This window comes from Grammomys surdaster, unplaced genomic scaffold, assembly GCF_004785775.1.
Source record: "Grammomys surdaster isolate TR1022 unplaced genomic scaffold, NIH_TR_1.0 134, whole genome shotgun sequence".
NCBI classification, from domain to species: domain Eukaryota; kingdom Metazoa; phylum Chordata; class Mammalia; order Rodentia; family Muridae; genus Grammomys; species Grammomys surdaster.
The window spans coordinates 8,143,197-8,161,188 of NW_021604592.1; the positions used below are offsets into that span (position 1 = coordinate 8,143,197).

The 17,992-nt window shown below is 47.4% G+C and overlaps 2 protein-coding genes across 2 annotated transcripts in view; one reads left to right on the top strand and one right to left on the bottom strand.

Annotated features, from left to right (window-relative positions):
* The window catches only part of Snd1 (staphylococcal nuclease and tudor domain containing 1), a 400,943-nt gene that overhangs the window by 325,184 nt on the left and 57,767 nt on the right, over positions 1–17,992 (top strand). The gene's annotated exons all lie outside the window — the stretch shown is intronic.
* Lrrc4 (leucine rich repeat containing 4) lies at positions 13,461–17,271 on the bottom strand. Its single transcript, XM_028762570.1, has 2 exons — positions 17,223–17,271; positions 13,461–17,052 (listed from the first exon to the last, which is right to left on the bottom strand). The coding sequence occupies exon 2, from the start codon at positions 16,950–16,952 to the stop codon at positions 14,994–14,996; it is 1,959 nt and encodes a 652-aa protein (XP_028618403.1). The 5' UTR covers positions 16,953–17,052; positions 17,223–17,271; the 3' UTR covers positions 13,461–14,993.

Sequence of the window (17,992 nt, forward strand, 5' to 3'; positions counted from 1 at the left end):
GTGTGTGTGTGTGTGTGTGTGTGTGTGTGTGTGTGTGTGTGTGTGTGTGTGTGTTTACCCCTTGTGTCCTCAACATTGTCCCAATTCCCAAGTGCTATTTTGTTCTGGCTGCTTAGTAGGTGAGACCAATAGCAGCTTGTGCAGCCAAATTAAATGGAGTTCTGGACAAAGGCTGGAGATTCCATCCTCCATTCGCACCACGGCCTTGATTCGGACCCCGGCTAAGCACCTCTGATTCAGAGGCAAGCTGTTGGCTAATCTTTATTCAGGGGGCTTTGTGACTCACACCTAAACATTAAGCTAATCTGTGTGTTGCTATAGGGTCCTACAGAGGGGGTAAGACTATAGACGATCTAGGTCACTTATCAGACTAGAATAAATACAGTTTTACCAGAGTATTTACTGAGAGCATTGCTGCCAAGCTTCCAACTCCCAGGGCAGTCCTTTTACCAGATGCCTGCCTGAGAAGTGTTGAGGTCATCTACCCACCCTGTGCCTCTGCCAAAGGACTGGGGCATCTCTGGCTATCTACAGGGTTGAAAGACAGTCTTGGCCCTAACAATACACTCATATTGTCTGTGTTCACAATCCAAACTGGGTGAATTTTCTCCTGTCCTCTCCTTAAGTACACTACAACGAGTACTCTGCAAGCCCATTATATCCCTCGCACTGCATTTCTCCATAGAACTCTTTGAGCAGATGGAGACTGATATTTCTCCTGCTTCTGGCTTGCTCTAAGCACATATTCCTGCCATGTATACCCCTGCTGTCATCCCTCCTAGCCTAGCCATCTCAGGTATGCTGAATAACCTCAAGGGTAGGATCAAGACTTTATTGTTGTATTGCACTTGACCTGCCCCTGGTCACAGAACTGGGTCCACAAAAGCATACAAACAAATAAATAAGCCAGATGTGCTGGTTAGTTCTTACCAACAAACATTATCTGAAAAGAAGGACTCTCAGTTGAGGAATTGCCACATCAGATTGTCTTGTGGACACATCTGTGGGGCATTTTCTTAATTACAGATGAATGTGGAAAAGCCCAGTCTCCTGTAAGCAGTACAATCCATGGGCAGGTGGTCCCGGGTTATATAAGAATGCTTGCTGAGCAGGTAGTAGGGAACATTGCAGTAAGCAGCATTCTTCCATGGTCTCTACTCCAGCTCTTGCCACCAAGTTCCTGCCTTCAGCTCCTGTACTGGCTTCCTCAAGGATGCATTGTGACTTGGAAGTGTAAGCAAATGACCTCTTCCTCTCCTAGTTTCTTTTGGGACATGGTGTTTTATCATAGCAACAAGAAAGCAGATTAGGATATCAAGGAAGGGCTAAGGCCAGAAGTCCAGTGGCCTTGAGACAGAAGCCTCACTTAAAAACTGCTCTGTCTTTTACTTGGGCCTGTGAACCTAAACCATAAAGCAGTCTGCAGTTGCCTGTGGACACCAGGGAAGGAGCCTGTTTGCTGAGGAGGAAGGTTCCCATGTGTGGGTTACAGAGAAGTAAGCGATTTGGTTCTCCTCTTTGCTCTGGAATAAAGGGTAGTCTGAGTAAGTGCCTTCCATTTGTTTTTCTTGGGTCCTCGATAGCTTTCCTCCCTAGACTTGGCCTCAGAAGAAGGTGCTACATTTGTAGACGGGGTCTCCCCTGTTTTCTAGGACACTCATTGATGCCTGGCTAGCTCTCTTAGACTCCTGCTGAACCTGAAGGAAGGCTCTGAGCAGTAGCTCATGCTTCTGTAACCAGGCAAGGGGGATTTGGCTATCAATCTGACCAGTCTTCTCCTTTCCTTCTCAAATGTAGAGCAGAGCTTTCCAATCTCCTGGATGATTTAATAATAATGAAGTCCCTCTTGCCAGCCCTAAGATTGCAATGTCACCTAAAGTTTAAATGTTAGTTTCGTTTTGTTTTGTTTTAGTAAATAGCAAAAGTAGATTAAAGGAAAGTGAAGAAAACTCCTGAAGAGTGGTTCCAAGAGAAAGCTACCTAAAGACTGGTGCCTAATGATTCCCCCAGTACAGCTAATGTGCACCTAAGAGAGGGAAGCACTGCCTCAAGAGTCTTCAGGAGACAGAACCAAAACAGTGCCTCATTCCCTAAACAGCCTACTGTTGGCTCTCTCCACACAAGAGAATAGAGCACCCTTGTATTCCCTCCTTGGGTGGTGAGACAGGTCCCTCATGTGGACCTGTTAGCAGTGTGGCAGATAGACACCAGCATACCCAGTGCCCACTGCTTAACCTTGAACAGAAAAGTAGAGAGGACATGGATGTAGCTATAGACAAGAGCTTAATTTTGTTTTCAGAGATACTGATGGGAAAGAATAATCCAGAGGTGACTCTGTAATCCCCAGAATGACACTTTTAGATTCTAGCCCAGAGAATGCTTATCTGCCTCCAACCCCTATTCCTAAGCCGCACATCCACTCCTGAGCAGCAGAGGAACCTGGCACAGCAGTGAGAGACAGGGAAGGCTAGGCACCGTTGAAACACCAGACAGCTTCTGACCCTCTCTCTGTATCTTGTGAGATTTCAAGCTTTAAGCCGTGTTTGTGCTCTGCCTACTTGGCTGGCTGTTCTTGCACTTGAGCTGCTTGTTTGCCTGGACAGGTCCAAGCTGTCTGAGCCATCAGCAGCTGCACCTCCTCCCTCGCGCCTTCTGTCTGAGCCAACCTTGATTCACAGTAGTGCAGATGGCCCCAGCCATACCCAGAGACGTCTGCCACTCCTATTCCCTCTCTTGCCCTGTTTTCCTGAGATGAGGGGGCAGGATGAACTAGACTTGTCTACAGGTCAGCCTGGGCCAAGACGGAGACAACACACTTAGTTCATGTTCTAGCACATTAAGCTTTCTGCGTGATTTTAAAGACAAAATGAACTGAACTCAAGGGACAAGGACAGGGCAAGGCTCAGGTTCATACTGAGTAAGAGATGCTTTCCAGCCAGTATGAGCACTAATCTAGACTTACAGGTCACCTTAGCAGTGCCCACTCTGCTTCTTTAGCATTAGTGTGAGTGGCAAGAGACTCTAAAGAAAGGTAAGTATCAGAGACTGATTTTCTTTTTCTTCTTCCTTTTCCAGTCATTACAGATTTTGGCAATTTTTCAAAACACTGCTCATTTTCTCAGGATACTCCATGTGTTAAAAGTAGTAGTTGCACACTATTGTAATCAATTAGTTTCTCTGTACCTTATCCTCTTCTAACAGAAACTAAGTCACTTTAACAAGCATGAGGAGGATTGTGGCTGACCTTTTATAGAAGAAGAAATGTGACAGCAACCTCAGGACAGCCCTCAGTCTTTCCCCAGGGTAGCCCACTGCTGGGCAGTAAGACTGTAGACTACATAGGAGGCAGACCCTAATCCATCAGACTCTGCCTGAGTGACATCCCACAGTTATCTCTGCAAACAGCCTACTGCAGGGAGGGAGGTCATGGCAGCTGCTCTACACTGGAGAACTCTTCTAGTCCCAGGCTGCTGAAGTCAGGAAGAACAGAACCCTCAAGCAAAACTCTCCTGTAGAGGAACATCAAGAAAAATAGTCTCCACTCTGTACAACATGTAGTGTGTTTGCTGTAGGGTTAGCATGGCTTCAGTCACTGGTAATGGTAAAATATTTTGCCCAATAACATCCTTACTAAAATAAAGGCCTGAAGCGGCATGTGCCTGTGCTCCTCTCTCTCCTGTACTCTCGGTCTAAGTGCAGTGAGGTTGTGCTAGTGGCATAAGGTTAACAGGCCTTGTTCTGCTGCAGTGCAACAGTTACCTGAAGCCGAGGGCTACAGACTGGCATCTTCTATCTCATTTGGAACAGTGGAAGTACTCTATATCATAGTAGTACACCCAGGAACCTTCTTATTTCTATAAAGCCACATAGTAGATCTCACCAGTGTGGTCAGTTCTGTGTTCTTTGTGACTGCTTGGACATCAGTATCTAGAATCAGATGTCACTTTCTCTTCCTGCTACAGTGGTTACTTAACCTCTTAACCATAAGAAACAAAATCTACTGGCTCTTTTTAATCCATTAAATCTAGTTGTATAGAAATGCTGGACTGCAGGTAACCTACAGACATAGCCCAGGTTGTTAAGGGGGATCCCAAGAATCTGAATAGATAATATTTGTCATTGTTCTGAAATAAACCATCAAATTCACAGCCAGACTGTTAGCCAGCAATACACGTGGCAGATATACCATCTCCACCCACCCATCTCCCTCCACTCCCACCCTATTATGTCTCAGAGAATAACCCTGGAATGCTCATGGAATGCTCAGTGCAGTGTCAGGACAGCAAGCCTCCCAGAGAGTCACTGCCTTCTTTTCTTGCCATTTTAGAGGCTTCAAGTTGAGGATAGGGAGGTTCTTCCCTCCTTCGCCACAAAGATTCCATAGCCTGCCTTGAAAGGGACCCATAAAGACTATACAGCCACCTGCACTATAGTGTAGCCATCCAGGTATCTGCCTGATGCCAGCATGCCCTGGATATGAGGAGATGTGAATACAACTAGTCTCCCAGGGAGCTTCCCTAATGGCCGAGTACAGGACCACCTCTCAGGCGCCAAGTGTTGTATCCCACAGAGTTTCAAACTTAAGACTGCCCTGTTTCCTTTAGGGGAAAGTTGAGGAAAGAGTCCCCAATTGACCATCGGTTTAGCTGCAGTGAGAAAGCTACTGTGCTGCCCTGTGTCTGCTTTCACCATTCCACAGATTCCATCACAGACTGGCTCCCACCAGCAGAGGGAAGCCCTTTTGTAGCTCCAGTAGCAGCATCTATATACTTCTGGAGTATACAGACTGGGGCAGTGAAGCCTGAACCTCCAGGAGAGAAATGAAGTAACCTCATAGGTTGGGAGGCCCACCTAAGCCATCACTTAATTTTGCTTGGTGACTTCTATATGTGCCCAGCCTTCCTTGACTTGGATGCTCAGGTCCTCTATCACAGTGGCACTTGTGCATGGAAAGGAGGGAGAAACTTTGTGCTATACGCTGGCACCTGATAAGATTTCTCTATCCAGCAAGCCACTGCCAGTAGGGAACTGCTGAAGTAGCACTCTGTGAGTTGCCCGGGAGACCCCTCCATCTCCTGCCAAGTCAAACAAACCTGCCGGTACACTTGTGAATTGTATCTCCCAGCAGCTTTGTGCCTTTCTCCCAGCACAGTGCAGGACACAGCCTTACGGGAAAGTCCTGAGTGCCAACAACAGAGGTGTCTGAGGAGAAATGGATTGATGCAGAAAGGGGCGGGGTGCCACTCAGTCATCTAAATGAAAAGGAAAAGGTCAGTGGAGCTGTATGGGGCCCAGGTTGGATTGTTGACTCTGCCTTACTGCAGCAAAGAGGGCCAGATAACTGTCCAGCCCTAGGCACTGCCAGCCCCTTCCAGCTGCCGACAGCTCAGCATGAAGACACACATGCTTTCAGTACACAGATGGGTTTGCATGTCAGCATGAGCCCGTTTTTAGCCCTTGCTTAGGACAGGCAGTCCATGACACAGTAATTTAATTATATTTGCCTCCCTCCGTGGCCCACATATTTGAAGAGGTTTGGGGGGAATGGATCCGGCTGAGGAAAATTACCCTGCCGCTCTGGCACTGCCCCAGAGCTGAGCCGCAGTACCATAAAGGGTCTTGCCATCCTGAATACGGCCCAGGGCATCTGTCTGCACTGCAGGCTCTCTGGCCAGGCTGCCTGCTGACACATCTGGCAAAGCAGCCTTTGGAAGCATCCTCCTCCATCACAGGAACGCCAGTAGGGACAAAATAAGGGGACTCCCTACTCCCCTCGTCAAGACCGACTGGCAGTGGTTTCCACAATAACTAGAGCCACATTAGCTCTAACCAGATTCCAGTGTGTTAAAACAGATGAGGTCACATACCTTCACTGTCTCTCCAGCCTCAGTCACAGCTGTGATCCTGACTCCAGAGTTCTTAAACCACACACATATCCATGTGGGGCTGCCCTGGAAATGACTGGTAGAGGGACCTAAAAATGATTTCCCTTCCTCCCAAAAACCTTATGCCCATTTCCTAACTCGTGTGCTCGCTCGTCAGTTGTTACCCATTGTACCTACATTTGCACCACACCCTGAAGACTTGCTTTTCCCTCCTAGCCACTAAGCCAGTGCTTGCCTCGCGTGAGATCCATCAGCTTGTCATGAAGAAGTATGTAGTCTTTTCACAGGCCATCTCCCCAAGTGCACTATCCCGGGGAATCAATCCTTTTAGCCTATCACCATCTTCTCATCTCCACTTTTGGGGGGTAGTTCCTAGTCAACTGTATCAAGCCTTCTAGAGAAGAACATTGTCTTTGCTTGTCTTCCTAGCTCAGTACCAAGAACACATCCTCCTTGCTGGCTAATCTCTCCTGCATAATGATAGCAGCTCCTCCGAGAGAAAGGGAATTTTCTGGCACAGTTTGTCTCAACACCAGCATAACACAGGCTGTTGCTTAAGAGTGGGAATCATTAGAGTCAGGCCATTATTGAAGGGGACCAGTCTCTAGGGGAGCTGGCAGAAATTACCACTCCTTAATAGATGGAAACTCATTTGCTTGAAGCCCCCCGCCCTCCTCTTTATTTCTCTGCAGTCTCCACCTCCCCGCTCTTCTCAGCTTTGAAGCTGAAAAGAGAAGCAACTCCACCCTATGCAAGACAGAAAATGTGTGCTAAATTAACCTGGTCAAGATAGAGTCTTTGCTGCAAGTGTCTGTTCTTTTAGAATGTTTCTACTGGGACTCCATGAGAAACCACCATGAAGGAGCCACATTGTGATTAGATATGTGATAGAATTATAGCTAGGGCCACTCTGTTTCCCAAGAGAGGATTGTTAGTCTCATGGTTCAGAGTATGTCCCCAAGTCACTACGAGCATGCCCTCTAAGGACCTCACTGCTACACAACACTAGGAAAGGCCAGGGAGGTAGAACCAGGACTACAGACTGTTCTGCTTCTCTAGTGGTCTTCACAACCTTGACAAAACTCAAATACAATTTAGCCTTTCCAGGCTATAAAAATGGCTCATCCATTAAAGGCGAGGCTTGCAACAATGCCCCCCACCCCTCCACCCCCCAAAAAAATACGGATCAAGCCTTCCCTGTCCTGAGGTAGGTGTTGTCTCGCTGCCCTCCACCAATTTAGAGAAAAAGGGAAGAACACTTATGCAGCAAAGGTCCCTTTCATCGTCTGTTTTGTACTGCTGCTAAACCCACATGCCCCAGAACACTTAAAGCTGTAAAGAAAGGAAAGTTGCCTGGTTTCTCACCTCGGATACCATTGGTCTCTGCATTAAGCATAAGTCAGAGAGCTGCTTGGAAAGTCCTTCCTTTGCCCCTGCAAAGGAATTATTAGAGACTACACAGAATTGCAAGCTCCAAGGGTCACCAGTTACTTTGCCATTCCACACATGGCACCCCCTGGAGTCAAGCATTATGGTGACCCTGCTGGACTGACCAGAAATTAATAGCAAAATCACATCCCATTGGATTTCATTCGTCCTTTTCATAAATAAATTGGGGTAGTTCAGCAAAATTCTCTAGTGAATTTGGAGGGTACTCTTAACTATGTTCACATCGCTAACATTAGAAAATTTCCATTGTCACCCCAAGGTTAGCTAGCTCTGATAAAACCCTAATGATGTGAAGATGATACCTACCCGGAGTTGACACATGCTTAAACAAGGTGGAGGAAAAGGGATTGAGGAAAAGGAAAGCTATATGCTGACTTAAGTAAGAAAATCCTATACTGGGCCAACACTTCGGTCTTATTATAGTCATATTTCTCTGTCGCTTCAGAACCAAACTGCTGTGCATACACCAGATGTAGATAGGTTTTGAGGTAACTGTCATGCCCCGAGTACCTTGTCCTTGTTTTTAATAGGGAGAAAAGTAGTCTTCCTTTCCCTGGTCCCTCTAGCAGTCTCCCCCTTGTGTTTTCCTTTTCCTTCTTCCTTTCATACTCCAGACTTCCCTCTCCCCGTCCTTAAAGAGATGAATTGGAAGAATATGCTGTCATGTCAGAAGGAAGCCATTGTCAGTTCACACAGGCAGACACTAATAGGATAAAGTATTATCCGACTTCCTTTAAGTCCAGAAATTAAGTCTTCTTGGAATGGTAATAGATTATCATTTGTAACCACTGTGGCTGCCAGGCTGCAGGAATAGGCTGCTAGTGTCTGAGGCCTCAGCTCTGTATCTGAGTTCTTACAAGGGATGCACTGAGCATTCCTCCAATCAGGACCAAAAGCTGATACTTGTTCCTGGCCGGAACTGCCTATGTAGCAAAGTCTATATAACTCATTCAATTTACCTATTGGGAGTGGGGGGTGGTGTCCCTGAATTGGAGCAACTGTCTGAATGGTATTAATGAACCTAGACGAGTGGGTAGATAAAGAAATCTAGACCTTGAAGCCTGGGAAGAAGTAGCCTAAGGCCAGAAAACCAAACTTTGCCCAAGGAACTGTGTGAAAGCCTGTCTCCCTCTGCTTGCTGACTCACTTAGCAGGTAGAGTGACTTACCTAATGACTAAAATACCACCAGCTCAGAGACAGAGAGAATCAGAGTTGAGCCCTTAAAGGAACTATAAGAGATTAAGAAGCTGCTGCAGAGAGGCAATAGGATGCAAACATTACAGGAAAGAAAGAACCATCGTTCTTGCATGGAAGGATCATTCAGGATTTCTTAAGCCCTATCATGGAGATTATGAAAGAAAACCTGATGTAATAATTGAAGGGTGTCTTTATTGGTGGGCATCTAAGAAAGCAGGTGGATAGTAAAGAAACAAATAGATTAAGGACTGTTGTTGCTATTTAATAATGTGACCATAGTAACTGCCCTCATACTGTAACTGGGTGAGCTTGAAAGAATGAGTCTTCCTGTGCTCCATCAGTCCTCACACTGGGTGCTAGAGTGGCCTCTCATCTTAGTGCTTCCCAGGTAGAGGCTCCAAATTCTTGGAGATTTTGCTCCCTTCTCAAGTGCTAACTTGCTTTGACAAGACAGCTTCTCCAACATTTCCCCACAGGCCTAGGCCTACTCTCTGACTCACTACAAGTATTCACATGCTCTGAACTCAATCATCCTAATTTCTATAACACCTTCCCTTGTGGGTAAATACTGAACTGTGGCCTCTACTGCCTCCTTGGTGACTATACCTTAATAGAAATGTAGGAATGGGCTCACAGCAGACCCAAGAAAGCTATCAGAGTCCAGGATAGGATACCATCTGAAGACTGCCTTGCTTTCCCCAACAGTGGGCAGCCTGCAGGAGAAGGAACAGGACTCTTGTGAAAAGGGTGTGGTTTGGCCCAAGACTCAGCAGCAAAAAAAGTTGGCATGTACCAGTGGATAAAACCTATGATCACCCTTAAGACTAATTCTAGACCTCATTAGGAGAGCAGCATGCATTGGTTTTTAGCCTCCCTTGGAAAGCCGACCTCCTGCTTTTCATCTCCTCTGCCCCATGCCATCATTGTCACACTAAATCCTTTGCCTGGTCCAACCAGCATCTTGCTTACTAAATTAAAAAAAATACATCTCCTTCATAACTGTACCACAGGCCCTTCCTTGCCTGTGTGTCTTCCACATAGCTTAATTTTCCTCTCACTTGCTAAAATCATGGTGCTCACTCCCTTTCTTCAAGAGCCCAGTATAGAGCGCTCTCTGTGCTGAGAGCCTTCTCCATCTTGGTGCTTCCTCCTTCCTATCCCCAGACCTGGTTAGGCTTTAAAATAAGGAAGCACTTGTATCACTGACCTGGGTAATTTTGGTTCCGTTGCCCCTGATGGAGAACAACAGATATATGAAGGGTCTAGGAAGCACGGCATCTTGTTAAAGACCAAGACTTCAGAGGTAGAAATGTCATGTTCTTCCTCAGTTTCTACATCACTATGAGCAGAAGCAACTTAACAAAAAAGTAATCCATTCCTAGACTAAGATAGTGTTGTGGGCCAGATGCAGAGTTAGTTAGGCACAGAACACAAAACAAAATACAACCATCTACTCCTCCATGTTTGGGATTGTAGGTAACATTGTCTCCAACTCACAGATAACCGTCTTTCTCTCTGTGAAAGTAAGGAGACGCAGAGGTCAAGAGTAGAGGTAATAATGGGCACTGGTGTTTGGTCTGTGTACTTATATCATCAAATAACTGCCTACTATACAACATCAGCCACCACACTAAGTGTGAGATACATATACAAATTCTCAATGTTCATGGGAGCCTATGAAGTAGTGAAGCACATATGAATTAATATTATCTTCATTTTACAGATGAAGACACTAAATACTTGCTAAGTCACAAAACTAGGAAGTGATGGAGCTGGAATTCAACCTTGAAGACTGGCTCCAGATCCAGAGTCTTGTTTGCAAACATTATGCATTCTCTCTCTCTCTCTCTCTCTCTCTCTCTCTCTCTCTCTCTCTCTCTCTCTCTCTCTCTCTCTGCCTCTCTCTTTTTCCCCCTGACACCCCCCCCCAATGTATACACAGGGTGGAGGGGAACAACATTGACCTATTTTTTTTAATTCCTTAAACACGCTCAAGATGTAATTTACTTATTTTAATTTAAAGCATAGATGGAAACAATCCAGTACCCAAACCATTTTTCCCCCTGCAGAGGAAAGGGTACTTTCTAAGTGGATAGAAACCAATGAGAGGCACTTTGAGCCAAAGGCAGCCTTGCAGTTTAGCTGAGGCAGGGTTTAGAAATGGCACGGACAGTGCCTGTATTAGGCATTAGCATGGTGTGCTAAGTGCCAGTGAAGGAGATAAAAACAGACACATGTTTAGATATAAACGTTCTCTCTTCTTTCTCTTCTCTCATTTTAAGCCCTTGGTGCACTGAAATGGTGGACCATCAATTGTGAACTCCACTTTCTTGAGGGAGAACGCTTGAAGTACAATCCCTAGCCATAGGCTGGTGAAGGAAGCCAGAGGCCGTTGACTCTGACCCTCTTGCCTGCCCACAATAGGAATTGTCTTGCAGGAGGGACTCTGCATATTGCTCTGCCCAGCAAGTTGCTGGCCTCAATACATGTTAAATAGCCACGATAAAGCTAATGTCTCTAAGCCTTAGAGACTAGCCTGTCTACCTTCATTGATAATGGGGTACAGCATTACACCAAAGGGTGATAAGAAGTCCTGGAGTAGATTATAGAAATGTTAACCACAGTGTGGCATTAAAGAACTAAATGGCTCATCAGGTAAAGGCACTCATTACTAAGCCTAATTACCTGAGTTCTAGCCACACCACACATGAGGAAGGGAAGAACTAACTTCCACAAATTGTCCTCTGAAACACACATGCCCCATCTCCCCCACTAAGTAGACAGATGTGAACATTTTTAAAGAGCCAAGGCTAGGTAGGTATATGTAGAGGAGAGGAACTATGGTCCTGTTCTCCCATCCCAGTCTCATCATTATTGGGCCAAATGATAGACACCACTCCCTGTGGAGACTGTTTAATAGGAATGTTAAGACCTTTTCAGTCATCTTTCTCACTGGAAACACCATCATGCCTACTTTCATCTCTTCTGTAACTATCATTCTCTGTGGGATTCTGCAGTTTCTGTCTGCCATTGGGCCTAAGAATCCAGAAGCTGTATGTGTACTCCTGAGAATCTAACCCCTTATGCATGTACGGAGCTCCTGTTGTCAGAATTGTAGTCAGATCTTACAGGGTAGCTGAGCTGGATGATATAGAAAGTAAATGCCTCTTTGTGGAAGAAGAGAACACAGAAGTATCTGTAGGAAGTCCTATTTTAGTTGCATATTAGTAAGGGAGGAAAAACACATTTGGCTAGGAAGTCGAAAGACCCTGGTTCTAGTCTCACCTCTTCCATTGTCAGTGTGACCTTGGATGTCTTTCCATTTCTGTAGTGCTCAGTTTCCTTGACTAGAAAATATTTTTAAAAATTAGGCTAAGTAATTTCATGACCTTAAACATTGTATAATGAAAATTCTTAATTCCATATACTCAGCTGCAGTCTCTCCTCTAATGTGTTGCTATAACTACCCCTGAAGAGCTACCAACCCACATTCCATTCCCAGGTAACCAGCCTTACAGCTTGGCCAGGCTTGAGAATGAGTCATTAACTCAGCCTTAGAGCCTTCCGAAAAAATGCCCCAAGCTCCTGCTTAAGGGAGGATGTACCCTAACTGCATGGCCCAAAAGAGAGCTACCTCTTAACTGCCATGGCAGTGCCAGACCATCAGATAAGCTACTGGAAAGAGCTGCACTTGAATTGCCAGGACACATCTGCCTAGGGTCCTCCTTATTGTCCCACCCTCATCCCTTCAGGCTCCAAAAGCAGACTGTGCTCATCCCTAGGACAAAGGCAGTCCTTCTTCTCCGGATCTTCCCGTCTCTCTCCCTCTGTCCTCAGACTTTTGTTTAGCCCAAGACCCTTTGTCATTGCAGTTACTGCATGATTTCTGACTTCCCAAACAGCTGTCAAAAAAGAAGGGGATGTTGAGAAATCAGAAATTAGCACCCCACCTTGTGGTGCTGAAACGGCAACTTCATCCCCATTTGCCTCAGAATGTATACACAGGAAGCTGTTCCCAACAACCTGAGTTGTGTCCATGGCACTAGGAAACACAGTCATTTCTTGGATTTTCATCTGATCCTAGGCCAAGTCCCACCCTTTGCTCTGCTGCGGTTTTCTTTCTTTATTAGGAATAGATAGTAAAAGAAGGACAGAGAAAACCAACCGTTGTTGCCTGCGTTTTAAGTGCATACCAGTGTGTATGTGCTGCCATAGGCACTGATAGCCAGAAATTACCTGTATACCTAGGAAGATTCAAAATTGGCCATTTCTTAGCCAACTGCTGCAAAGTGCTGCCTGCCTCTTCCCCTTCTCAGTGCCAGATAGATCACACCCACTCAGTCCTCATTCCCTGCATTAGTATAAATATGCACTGAAGAAACACGAGGGCCTCCTTTCATGGAACCTCCCTAGGAGTCATTGCTCTGTGAACCTCAAGAGCCAGACCCCCACCTCCTCCAAAACACACCTGACTATTAAGCAGCACTGCCTGTGGGAATTTGCAGCCAAACTACATTACTGAGGCCCTCTTAAATCCAAGCCTCTTAGGGTCCTTGGGTTGAGCTGGTACTGCCTGACCATCGGGTTCTGCTGAGGTGGCGGTTCACTTCTGGTCAGGTCCCAGGAGCTGAGGCTGACCCATTTCCCCTGCTTTTTCCAGGGCATAGGGAATTTGGTTATATCCCCAACAAAGCCAGGGACTAACACACTTAGCTCCTGGGAGATGCACTGGAGTTGAGGTGCATTTATTTAAACTAAAGAAAAGTGGTTGACAGCTTTCATCATTTTCCCACACTTAAAATTAACATTGTCTCCCTCCCTCTCCCCTCCCCCCCACCCCTTCATTTAAATATAAATGACTCGGTCAATGCTTATAAGACTGTATAGGTTCGGTTCGGAATCTTATTCAGTTTAACCCTTTGGGGACATTGAATTAAAAATTGAACAATATTTATTAAAATACAAAAATACACTTTTCTCACATTACAATCAGTGTTCTTTTGTTGGCATCCCCACCAGTACCACCCCCTTTCAAATCTGAACCCTTTATTTCCTCTTAAAGCTAAAGTAATAACTGAAAGTTACATCATTAAATGGACCAGAATAACAGATCTTGCTCCCTGCTTGTAACTACTGGAGGTAGGCCTAGGGGAGGGAAGCTTCCCGCCATGACGCCCCATTTAGCAGAACTCCATGCCAAACTCATTTGTGTGTTCCCCCTTGTCAGTTTTGTTGTAACATGCCCCCTACAAAACATCCTGGCTGGCAAAGGCTTCTTTAAACTGAGCCTGTGCCCTTTTTAGCTCTCCTCTTCCTCTCTACTCATGTTCTGCCCCCACTCCGTCACCACAACTAGTTGGCATCAGCTGTAATAATCCCTAATGAATCAGCATTTAGAATAGTCACCAAATCCTAAGCATGAGAAAAGCTTCCACTCCCCCAAGTTCTCCCCCATTTCCAGCCTATCCTCCTTTTCCACCTTAAAACAAGCAAGATCTTTTTTGAAAAAAATCATAAAATGTCATCATTGTCTACAATCATTTGTCAGATACCCGGAACAACAGGTGGACACGGCACAATGCTGATGTATGGCCTCCTGTGAATCATCCCCTTTGCTGCTCTGCTTCCCTTCTTCCCGGTGCCGCACCCCCCTTCAGGCCGCCTCCTCCCGGGAAACCCTGAATAGACACATGCCTTGCAGAGTGGGTTATGCCCAACTGCAGGAATCTGGTGCAATGTGAAAGCATTTGACTGAGAGCTACGCCAGCTCCCTGCCTTTCCAAGCTGTCCTGAAGCACTGTCAGGGGAGACACATGCCAGTCTTAAGGCACAAACCCAGAGGACTTGTGCACATGTACAAAGAAACAACCCCTGTAAGGATTAGTTGGAATTTTGATGGTTTTCCTACTTAAAATATATTTACAGATCTATCTCCCCCATTGTCTCTGAAGGGAAAAAAAATATTGCCTCTCAACCTTTTGGCACAGTACAAATTTGTGATGCTTTTTTTAAATAATTTTTTTAATAAGATAGATCTGTAAAGACAGCTCTCAGCTTAAGAAAGATGTCTGTAGAAATGGTATTCCTAGATCCTGTGAAGCATCCTGTAAAAACTGACAGATCCAGTCTACCCTTCCTACCCCAGCAGCACACCCTGCCACTTTACGGGTGTTGGTTAGTTTCATCTTAGCAGTTTCTACCTTACACCAGTTGACTTGAGGCTCCTACCCACAACATTGCCAAGGTTCCCTTCCCCCCCCCCCTTTAAATAGAACTTACAAGTTAGAAAATAGTTTTGTTTTGATTTTTTTGTTTTTAAATTTTAATATAATCTTTTTTTAACCAGCCCATAGATTTAATATATAAGCATATACAAGAAAAAGTCTCTCCCCACTCTGTACAAAAGTTGCTCTTTTTTTGTGCATTCTATTGCATTTTATAAGTTTTTGAGGGAGGGGGAGTCATATTTGAGTTTCCTGTACCTTGTCCTTGGTATGGGTCTGAATTATATAAGGTTCAGAGATAGTGGTGACTGTGGGGTGCAGAGAGTTCCCCAGGCTGTTTTCTGTCCAGTGGGCCCCATGTGCTGGTTTGTAGGTGTTGTAGTTAATATGGTCATGTATTGTGGGCAACACTACTGCCCCCTCACCTGATACACCGGATGGAGCTGCTGTTGCTGCTGCAGATGCTGCTGCTGGGATGTCTTCATCCACCTGAATAATCTCTACTGTCCTGGCGGCTGTGACTGTACTCCGCTGCTGGTGCCGCTTGCGAAGTTTATAGAAGACAATCAACATGGCAGCAGCTAGGAGAGTCACTGCCACAAAGCAGCCAATGATGATCTTGGTGGTCTTCATGACTTCATCCAGGCTGGTCTGCATCTTGTCAGTGGTATCTGTCGAGGGCACTGGCACCTGCTTGGGCACACGGGTGGTCTGAATGAGCACCGTGGTAGAGGTGGTATATGCCGGCTGGTAACCAGTGGATGTGGTGGGAACAGGCTTGTATTTGCGTGTTATGTCCTCAGGTGATATCTCTGTGGTCTCCACTGTCACGGTGGTGAAGAAGCTGAAGTTGGGGGTGTTGAGCTCGGCCGAGCTCACGTTGAGGTAGGCCGAGGCATTGGAGTTGCCTGCCACATTGGTTACCATGCATGTGTAGACTCCAGTGTCGATGAGAAGCACACGAGAAAAGTTCAAGGTGCCATCATTGAGAACAGAGATCCGTGGGTGCCGGGAGGCGTGGCTGAGCACTGTCCCATTGGGCAGCAACCACTTCACAGAGGACATAGGGGGAGTCCGACACTTCAGTTCTGCCATCCGATCCTCAGAGATATTGAGGTCCCGGGGTGCATCCATGATGAAGGGGGCAGAGCACTGAAAGGCAGCCTGGTCCACCTCTACCAGGTAGCGGCCTCGCATGTGCATGGGAGCATGACAGCGTCCACAGCAGGTGGAATTGGTGGGTATATACTCCCGAAGCCACCAAGCCAGCCACAGAATATCACAATCACAGTTCCAAGGATTGTGGTGTAGGTGCAACTCCACTAGGTATCTCAGGGGAGTGAAGAGGTCATGGGGCAAAGATGAGAGGTTATTGTGGGCTAAGTTGAGTTCTACAAGGGAAGCCAGTCCATCAAAAGCATTCCGTTCAATCAGGCTGACCTGTGAGTTCATCACCCACAGTTTTTTGAGGGAGCTAAGGCCATGGAAGGACCCAGGCCTGATCTCAGGAAAGTGGTTCCCTGACATCTCAAGCTCCTCCAGCCCCACCAGGGGTGTAAGATTGGGCATATCCTTAATGTTGCACATGCCCAAGTTCAGGTACTTGAGGTTGAACAGCCCCTCAAAAGCCCCCTCAGAGATATACTCCAGCTTCTTGAGTTCGCCCAAGTCTAGACGCATGAGGGAGGGCACCCGGTTGAAGGCGTAAGAGGGGATGCTCTCGATGGGGTTGTTTCGAAGCCAGAGCTCCCGCAGTTTGGACAGGTACTCAAAGGCCCCACTGGGGATGACAGTCAGCCAGTTGTCAAACAGTTCCAGGGTGTTGAGACTGGCAAGGCCATTGAAGGCCCCCACCTCTATCTGCCTGATGGAGTTCCTGCCCAGCTGCAGGACCTCCAGGTGGTGGAGGTGCCTGAAGGTGTCGGCCTGAATCATCTGGATGTTGTTTTCCATGAGGTTGAGATACCGGGTGTTGGAAGGAATACCCTGCGGGACCTCAGAGAGTCCCCGGCGGGTGCACACCACCTTGCTGAACTGGTTACTGCAGGAACAGACGGAGGGGCAGTTCTGGGGCCCGGCTGAAGCGGCAGCAGCGATGGCTGCACACAGAATCCACACTTGCGCCGTGAGGTAGACGACGGGAAGCAGGACGGCATTCCAGGTGTGGTGCACAGTTACCTGCCACAAGAGCTTCATGGTGTGGCACGTTCATAATTCACCATCGCCTGGGATTTTGGCTTGGAAAAGAGAACCAGCCTTACCCCGGCTTAAGTGAGCTAGGAGCTCCTCTTTCCATCTGGAGAAGGAGGTGGGGAGGGGGCGATTAGCAAGCAGATCGGCCTAGAAAAACCCTGCAAAACTACAGAGCGGCCCCTCATCTACCAGCCCACCCTCAAGGCCAGCCCATAGAAAGCTAAGACTCTCTCCCACGTTGCAACCATCCCCACCCAATTCACTGTCACCTACCTCGGAAGGGAAGCAGGAAAGAATTAGCGCTGTGTCCTTAAGCTTTCTCCACGAGAGCCAGGCTCATCGTTCCCATTCTGACTTTAGTTTTAATTAACAAAGGGGGAAGTAGTGGGGGCAGGGAGGGCAGAGGGGAGGGGAGGGGAGGGGTGGGGGAGACAAAATGGCTTCTAGTAAATCCGGAGCCGGCGAAGCCGCGGAGTTGAGGCGCGCCAGGGAGAGCCAAGGCCCGGCGGGCTATGCAGGTGCATGCCCCCCCGAGAGCCCGAGAAGCGGCGCCACCAGCGCTTCCCTGCTTTGTCCTTGGACCCTGGCACCAGCTTGCTCCAGCCGCGGGAGAAGGTGCTTCATCACCAAAGTGTGTCTTCGGGGCCCCCGGCCCTCTCCCTGGGCTGCCGCGGGGGATGGGGGTGCGGGGGCGCTCCCGAAGCCGCCCAGGCCGCGCTCGCTGGTTGCTGCGCTGCTCTCCACTCCGCTTTCCCGGCGTCGGCTTCCCGGAGCTGGCGGCAGCTGATTGCAGTCGTGAGCTCGCGGGGCTGCGAGAGTTAAGAGGTGTTCGCTGCGCCTTCGCCCTCCCTAGGCACACACCCCCTTTTCTCTTCGCCTCTTCTCAGAAGGGTTAAAAAGACAAAAACTGGGCTCAGTTCTCCAGTCCTGCCGACTGCTGGCGCGAGGAGCGGTAATCCGTCCAGCCCCAGAGGGGCAGCGGCGTGGACGTGGCGCTGGGACCCGGTCCGCGAACGGAGGAGCGCGCAGCGCCCGCGGTCGCG